Raw genomic sequence first — 8830 nt, forward strand, 5'->3', positions numbered from 1 at the left:
GAAATTTTCGGTACGATATACGGTATCGTATGCAAAATTCAATATACCGTACCGACCCAGCCCTAACTATAACATACCTTTCTGGTATAGATTTTCCCAGTAATATCTCATTAATAAGAGCTCCTGCTAATATCAAAATATAAGTTTATTTAATATATGAGTCTATAATAAAATAGTAATTTATATTGTTACTAGTTATATCTTTGTATGTAAGCATGATACTCCAAACGCAATTATGAATCTTGAATAGTTATTTTAATTCGTCACTAATGTTCACAGATGTGATAATAACCTATTATTACTATCAATTAATTTGTTGAAATTTATTATATTATTTATATAATTTATACATATTAATATTAATTCGAAAAATTAATAAATAAGTAATATATAAAATTATTAATAACTAATTTCAGATTATTTACATATAATATTATAACCTAAAATGAAAGAGTGTATTGGTCGGCGCACAGATTCCTGCATGCTGTTAGGGGAGGAGGCGATGGGGCCGTTGAGGAGAATATTCCAGTGCTTCGTGAGCGAGGAGGTTTTAGGGGAGGAGGCGACGGGGCCGTTGTGGAGAATATTCCAGTGCTTCGTGCTTCGTGAGCGAGGAGGTTTTAGGGGAGGAGGCGACGGGGCCGTTGTGGAGAATATTCCAGTGCTTCGTGCTTCGTGAGCGAGGAGGTTTTAGGGGAGGAGGCGACACTACAAAAAAAACATCGATTAGCGACCAAATTTTCGATCGCTAATCGGTCGCTAAATCCAATTAGCGACCGATTAGCGACCGATTCAAAAAATCGTAAAAAATTTCGTCGTAAATGGATTTAGCGACCGAATTCAAATTCGGTCGCTAATTAGCGACCGAATTCAGATTCGGTCGCTAATTAGCGACCGAATTCAGATTCGGTCGCTAATTAGCGACCGAATTCGAATTCGGTCGTTAATTAGCGATCGAATTCGAATTTGGTCGCTAATTTTATAAATACTTACAGAATTTTTATAATTAAAAATAGCGACTGAAAGAACATTCGGTCGCTAAAGTTAGCGACCGAATTCGAATTCGGTCGTTAATTAGCGATCGAATCTAAATTCGATCGCTAAATTTATAAATACTTACAGAATTTTTATAATTAAAAATAGCGACTGAAAGAACATTCGGTCGCTAAAATTAGCGACCGAACTCGATTTTGGTCGCTAATTTCGTCATTAATTAAAAAAAAAATTTATCAAAATCTCATGATTAACATACAATCATTATTAAAATTTTTACTCATACAATCCACATTTAAAATCCATATCACACATTTATCTAAATGATAAAAAAAATTAATTTTTTTATTAAAAGATAAACTTGTTCGTACAAGAATAAATTTTACAATAATTTTTATAATGAAAGATCAAACAGAAAATAACAATGGATGACATAACTCCGACCAGATCTCGTGCTCGCAGTAGTTCTCTATGACATTCTCGCCAACGCAAAGATAAAGAAGAGTTGAAACTTCCACTTTATGAAATTGTGCTTGCTGACTTAGCTTTCCACCCTGCTCAAACAGAAAAATAGATAGAAAAATAGATGAAATGAAAAATAACACGGAAGAAATGAGTATTCAAAAGCTATTACCTGGTTGAAATCCGCTCTAAACACCTCCATCTGTCGTATAATGCCTGTCTTAATAGTTGCATCAACTACTAGAGTAACATACTCTTCCAAGTTGTTAGCATCAACCTAAAAGCAACAATGTAATAATTCATCAGAAAAGGTAATCAGCATTGAAATAGGAGAAATTAACCCTATCCTTCTAGTTAGTACCTATATATTTTCCCCTCCATCTTTAAGAATGTATTCAGGATAACCGGGAAGGGTGAAATTTAAACAAAGATCTTCAATTGAGCCACCTTGGAAACATAAATCAGCAATTGCCATTTGGTTATTACTGAGAATTGAATCCAGAAATTGTTTGTGGAGAACAAAGGCTTGCAATTCTTGCAATATCTTTCCAAACTTGGCATCAAATAAGAGGATGTCATGCAATTCAAGCTCCTGTATTAAAGAGTAAGTTCATCTTAACGAAACTAATGAAAGATTTGCATAGAATATAATTGAGATATAAGGTTTCAGCTTATTGACTTACTTGGCCCAATATAATTGAGAAAACATCAATCAATCATCCACCTAAAAGGATATGTTCTCTCGACTGCGTTCTTCTCTCCGCCTTCCTTCGGGTTGATAACGTATTTTGGTTAAACCATAACTTCCAGTTCATGTAATTCTTTCAATGTATTTTTGAATTGGATACCAAAAGCCTTTCTTCTTTCATATTTAGCTAGCTGAATTCTATCATTCTTTAATTATACCACTAATTTCATGTTGGAACTCTAAAAACCAAAGCATGCTTTGGTCTAAGTGTTTCTAATTAAGTCCAAGATTAATTATGTTTTGGGAAGAAACAAAAGTTGTTAATTCAATTAAGTTAAATTTGAATGAATTAAGTTGCTTGGCTTCTATGACATTAATGAGCTTGGGCCAGTTTAGTCTTTCAATTCCCACGTTCCAGTGACAAGTTGGGTCAAATTAGGCCCAACACCCTAAAAATAATGTCAACTAAGTCCAAACAAAGCCCATCTAGCTAGATTCACCAATTTTAACTTAAATACTTACAATTCTATATAATTATATGCTATAATTTTATATATTCATATACTACATTTTTTTTAGGTTTTAAATTTATATACTAGCTATCACAATTCCACATATAATTTCTACATTCAAAACACTTCATAAAATCATCAATTCTCAGCCTGTATATGATCTACATTCAATAAATTAATATATTGAGAATTTTAATTAATTTTGATAAAAAATTGTAGGATATTGCCTGAAAAAGATTTGTCTCTTTATTTGTGATATAGGATCTACTACATTCAATCAAATTATGGTTGTTATTCAGATATATATGCTCGATAAAATTAATGGACTTGCAGAGAAGGAACAAACGAAATCTTAGAACAAGCTAGTCGCAATGAGATCTTTTGGTTCTTGTTCAAGCAATGGTGTTTACTCCAAGGATCACAACGGATGCTTGAACGATGCATATGTCGTTGTGAAGAAATCCTCTAGATGGATCTTGTACTTCTTTCCAGCTTAAGAACTGGCCCCATCCCGAACCCAAGCTCCCTGATGAGAACAAAGTTTTCCTATTCCCTACAAAATAAATAAGAAAATTAAACACATGCAATCAGATAATTGCTTGATCGAGGTGTAGCGTAGGCAGGGAGCGCAATCAAATGAATGTCAAAACCTGTACGCTTCCAGTGCTTGGCATTATCTAGATCCAACAAGCAAAGGCTAAACTCCACATTGACACTTGTATTGGAAGCAAGACTAGTAGCATTGTGCATGATCAAGAAAACACCAAGGAAGTCTTTGCATGTGGCTAAGTTTGGATACAGCGAGATATACCTAGACATGCCCAAAATCAAATCAAACGAAACGAATAATTATACCTTAAATCTTATATCCTCAAAGCTATGATTCAATTAAAGAACAAGTAACGGAATACCAGTTGTAGCCGCCTGCAGCAAAAGCTTCAGAGTTCAGTACCACGTTCGATTTGGAAACATCCTTGAATGCCCAAGTATATATTCGAGGAGTTAGGTCTTTGTTTAAGGACCAGGATTCATGGATTCCTTCTTTGTCTGCAGATTTAAATGCAAAAGCCTGCAAGACATGAGCTCCAATGACACAACGATCATTGACACATAGACCAGATTTTGAACTGTCGAACTTGTTCACTGCAACTTTAAAACAAAATCCTTCAAGGGATTTGCTATGGAAATAGTCTTCGCCTATATAAAAAAAATGAAGATAATTACATGATAAATTATAACGTAACTCCGTCAACTAAGTCTAGGTAAAAGCAGCAACTTCCTATATTATGATCAATTATTCTAAAACTTAAAATGTTTTGTCACCTTCCTTCTGTATGTGCTCCCCATGAAGTTGATCATATATGAAGAGTTTGTAGATTGCTTTGATCTCTGAGCCTTTTGAAGCTGCATCATCATTTGAGAGGTAAAGACGAACATATTCATCTTTTTCTAAAACTAATTCCAGTCGCAACTTCCTGCAATTAATAGTTCTTCTCTTAGCTATATATCTTTCACAAAGCATTAATTTTCTTATGCCAAATCTTTCAAAGATCTTAAATCTGATCGAAATGAACAGAGAAATTCCAATTGTATTGAATAAAAGCCTTTTTCTCTTGTTGAAGAACATGTGATTTGTTTTAGAAGAACATCATGTCAACACGCGCACATGCACACAAACTAAATAAATAAATCAGAATTACCAGTTAAAACCACAGGCTGTGAAACTCCTCGAGTAATACGTATTAGCACGTCGATTAACAATGGTTGAGAAACCATCAATCGTCCACCATCTCTCGCCTGCCTTCTTCTCTTCACCTTCCATTGAGTTGATAACTTTTTTATGAAATGGATGTCAAAAGCAAAATCCTAACATTCTGAATTATACCGTGGATTTGCTTGTTCAACAATCAATTTTAGGTATAGTATACCATCAAATTAATTGCTAAAGTTGCCAAGCTCTCAAAAGGATTATGAAAAAGAGAATGCGGGCGGGCGTAGAGGGAGACAGAGTCGGCGGGGAGGAAGGAGGAGTCGACAGATGTGAAACAGGAAAGCAACTTAGAGGTTAGTTACTTATCCGCTTATCAACTATATTTTTTTTTATCCCTTTTAAATGTTTAATAAATTAAATCACTTAATGATATACCTTTTAAATTTTTAATAAAAGTCTCTAGAAAAGATATGAATCAAACGGTAATTTTATTTTATTTTTCATTTACTATTCCAACAAACTTTTTAGCTCTCACTATAGTAAAATATTATTTGCTAATATTATATTCGACACCAACATGAATCTATATTATGTAAAATAATATTATTTATTTATTTAATTTTCATCCTTCTCCCTGCATCGCTCACTATTCCACCGCTCCGCTCCTCTGAGGCCTGTGTGGCTGTGTCCACTCCCCCAGGGCCACCACGTGAACCAGTACTCCCACCTCTCCCTCCTCCTCCTCCTCTTCCTACTGCTTCTGCTTTTTTTTTCTTTTTGCTTTTTAATTCCTCCTCTAAAGAATAGCTTTAAGGAGCAGGTGTCATGGATTCGGCGGCCGGCGAGGGCGATGCAACGTCGTCAGGAGGTCAGGCAGCGGCGGGGCAGCAGCCGAGTCGGTACGAGTCGCAGAAGTGGCGGGATTGGAACACGTTCCTGATGTACCTGCGGAACCACAAGCCGCCGATGGCGCTGGCGTGGTACAACGACGCTCACATATTTGGGTATGTCAGGGGGGCTCGCCCCCCTTTGGATCAGCCACTGATTAGCATCATTGTCCAGGTTCAAGAAAACAGCAAGGAAGCCAGTCTTTGTAGGTGCATGGCTAAGTTTGGATAGAGCGAGATACTCCTAGACATATCAAAATCAAAAGAAACGAATAATTATATCTTAAATTAAATCTTATATGCTCAAAGCTTACTTAAATTATGATCCAATTAAGAACGAGTAATGGAATACCAGTTGTAGATTGCTTTGATCACTGAGCCTTTTGAAACTACATCATCATGTGAGAGGTAAAGACCGACGATGTTTTTCTCACCATCTTCTGCAAAAGCTGATTCCAATCGCAATTTCCTGCAAATAATACTTCTTCTCTTCGATATCTTTCATAAAGCTTTCCCTTATGCCAAGTCTTTCGAAGATGTTAAACCTCATCGAATGAACTTAGAAATTTCAATTGTATTTAATAATAGACTGAAGAAGAAGTGTTTCTGTTAAAACACTACTCAAAACTTATTTACAACAAAAGGTTGAGTTTTACTTGTTGAAGAACATGTTATTTGTTTTTGAACACACACACACACAAAACAGAATTACCAGGTAAAACCACAGGTCGTGAAACTCCTCGAGTAATGCGTCTCAGTTAACATTGATTTGCAAATGTTGAGAAACCATCGATCATGCATCCACCTAAATGGATTTGTTCTCTCGCCTGCCTTCTTCTCTCCACCTTCCTTTGAGTTGATAACATATTTGGGTGAAACCATAACTTTCAGTTCTTGTAATTCTTTCACTGTACTGTTTTTTGAATAATTGGATACCAAAAGCCTTAATTTCTTCTTATATATATTCAGCTAAATTCTATCATTCTTTAATTATACCATGAATTTGCTTGTTCCATCATCAAGGTCAGGTATATTTACTCCATCAGAAAAACTCATTCTTATGGCTAAGGTTAACTAACTCCTTGTCCATGTCCCAAAGCATCAATAACCTTCATTCACCTCCCCAATTAATGACACCTTACCTCCATAATCCATGACTAGGAAAGTTTCTTATTCTGTCAATCACCAGCACTTGATATGCAGAAAGGCGTTTACGATCACTGTTGATAAACGTTCTCCAATCTCCCTTTCTCTACTAGAAGTTGCTTAAATTGCCAAGCTCTCAAAATGATTGTGAAAAGCTCCATGAAAGCTTTGTGGAGGGTTCTAAAAGTCTCTAGAAAAGTTGTCCCTTGATGATCGGAAACCTCCCCCCTTTTTATGGGAGTCAGCACAGTCTCATGTCTTTGCCATGTGCTTTTGCTCGGTTAGCCTCGCTCTAATAGATTAGTTTGCATTGACACGGTAATTATATGAGTCTTGCACGTAGAGCTCATTTGGCTATGCTTGCGTGACTAGAAATTTTCACCCATTAGATATGCAATTTTAATTATTTGACATTCTTGCATTCATATAACTGAATCTCTTAGATTCAATATATATCATAATATATTCAAGAGCTAAAGGCTTGATCAAGTTATACCAAGACTTAAAGTTACGTGAGCTTTATGTGATGTTTCGATGCATTAATCAAATTGTGGTTGTTATTTCGACATGCTTAATAAAATGGACTTGCAAAGAAGGAACAAACAAAATCTTAGGATAAGTCGCAATGATCAAGTTCTTTGGTTTTTGTTCAAGCAATGGTGTTTACTCCAAGGATCACAACGGATGCTTCAACAATGCATATGTCGTTGCGAAGAAATCCTCTAGATGGATCTTGTACTTCTTTCCAGCTCAAGAACTTGTGCCATCCCCAACTGAAGCACCCTGATGAGAGCACAGTTTTCGCTACAAAATAAATAAGAAAATTAAAGACAATCAGATAATTGCTTGATCGAGGTGTAGCGTAAGCAGGTAGCGCAATCAAATTAATATCAAAACCTCTAAACTTCAGGTGCTTGGCATTATCTAGATCCAACAAGCAAAGGCTAAACTCCACATACACACTTGTTTTGGAAGCAAGACTACCAGCATCGTCCATGACCAAGAAAACACCAAGGATGTTTTCTGTATATGGCTAAGTTTGGATAGAGCGAGATACGCCTAGATATGTCAAAAATCAAATCAAACGAAAAGAATAATTATATCTTAAATCTTATATGCTCAAAGCTATGATTCAATTAAAGAACAAGTAACGGAATACCAGTTGTAGCCGCCTGCAGCAAAAGCTTCAGATTGCAGTATCACGTTCGATTTGGAAACATCCTTGAATACCCAAGTATATATTCGAGGAGTTAAGTCTTTGTTTAAGGACAAGGATTCATGGATTCCTTCTTTGTCTGATTTGGATATTGCAAAAGCCTGCAAGACTTGAGCTCCAAAGACACAACGATCATTGACAAGTAGACCAGATTTTGAACTGTCGAACTTGTTCAATGCAACCTTAAAACAACATCCATCAAGGGATTTGCTATGGAAATAGTCTTCTCCTACATAAAACAATGAAGATATATAACATGATAAATAATTCCACCAACAAGTCCAGGTAATTATGATCAAATTAAACTTAAAATGTTTTGTCACCTTCCTTCTGTATGTGCTCCCCACGAAGTTGATCATATATGAAAAGTCTGTAGATTGCTTTGATCTCTGAGCCTTTTGAAGCTGCATCATCATTTAAGAGGTAAAGACCAACATATTTCTCACCATCTTCTTCTAAAACTAATCCCAGTCGCAACTTCCTGCAGTTAATAGTTCTTCTCTTAGCTATATATCTTTCACAAAGCATTTTCTTATGCCAAATCTTTCAAATATCTTAAATCTGATAACAGAGAAATTCCAATTGTATTGAATAAACGCATTTTTCTCTTGTTGAAGAAGATGTGATTTGTTTTAGAAAAACATCATGTTAACACATGCACACGCACACAAAATAAATAAAATGAGAATTACCAGTTAAAACCACAGGCTGTGAAACTACTCGAGTAATAGGTATCAGCACGTCGATTTGCAATGGCTGAGAAACCATCAATCGTCCACCAAAATGGATATGATCCCTCCCCTGCCTTCTTCTCTCCACCATCCTTTGAGTCGATAACTTTTTTATGAAATGGATTCCAAAAGCAAAATCGTAACATTCTTAATTATACCGTGAATTTGCTCGTTCGACGAATAGATTTTAGGCATAGTATACCATGAAGTTGCTAAAGTGGTCAAGATCTCAAAATGATTGTGAAAAGCTCCAAGAAGGTTTTGTAAAGGAAAACGGGGCAGTAGAACGTAACAATCACAGGAGAAGAGTCAGGCAGGATATGAGACAGGAAAAACAACCTAGATGTTCTATAAGGGGATAAATTTCTCCTAAAATTATCCGCTTATCAACTTAGATTTTTTTTATCACTTTTAAATGTTTAATAAAGTAAATGATATACCTTTAATTTTTTAATAAAAGTCTCTATAAAAGATATGCATTAAT

The 8830-nt window shown here is 35.5% G+C and overlaps 1 protein-coding gene and 1 pseudogene across 1 annotated transcript; both read right to left on the bottom strand.

The window, feature by feature from the left end:
- Nucleotides 1-2903: 2903 nt before the first annotated feature.
- On the bottom strand, nucleotides 2904-6135 carry LOC141818341 (uncharacterized). Its single transcript, XM_074705861.1, has 6 exons — nucleotides 6041-6135; nucleotides 4356-4424; nucleotides 3979-4130; nucleotides 3567-3852; nucleotides 3312-3466; nucleotides 2904-3208 (listed from the first exon to the last, which is right to left on the bottom strand). The coding sequence occupies exons 1-6, from the start codon at nucleotides 6133-6135 to the stop codon at nucleotides 3048-3050; spliced, it is 918 nt and encodes a 305-aa protein (XP_074561962.1). The 3' UTR covers nucleotides 2904-3047.
- A 913-nt stretch (nucleotides 6136-7048) lies between these two features.
- On the bottom strand, nucleotides 7049-8452 carry LOC141818342 (uncharacterized; annotated as a pseudogene).
- Between the last annotated feature and the right edge of the window lie 378 nt (nucleotides 8453-8830).

This window comes from Curcuma longa, unplaced genomic scaffold, assembly GCF_044706935.1.
Source record: "Curcuma longa cultivar G26 ecotype Majalengka, Jawa Barat unplaced genomic scaffold, ITB_CL_G26_1.1 contig_24419, whole genome shotgun sequence".
NCBI classification, from domain to species: Eukaryota; Viridiplantae; Streptophyta; class Magnoliopsida; order Zingiberales; family Zingiberaceae; genus Curcuma; species Curcuma longa.

Excerpts from the sequence above, each read along its gene's own strand:
- LOC141818341 (XM_074705861.1), bottom strand. The coding sequence starts at position 6,135 with ATGGTTTCACCCAAATATGTTATCAACTCAAAGGAAGGTGGAGAGAAG. Across the intron at positions 4,425-6,040 it reads AGGTGGATGCATGATCGATG|CTCAACCATTGTTAATCGAC; the intron begins GTTTCTCAACAT and ends GATTGATGGTTT. Across the intron at positions 3,853-3,978 it reads GGAGCACATACAGAAGGAAG|GCGAAGACTATTTCCATAGC; the intron begins GTGACAAAACAT and ends TTTTTTATATAG.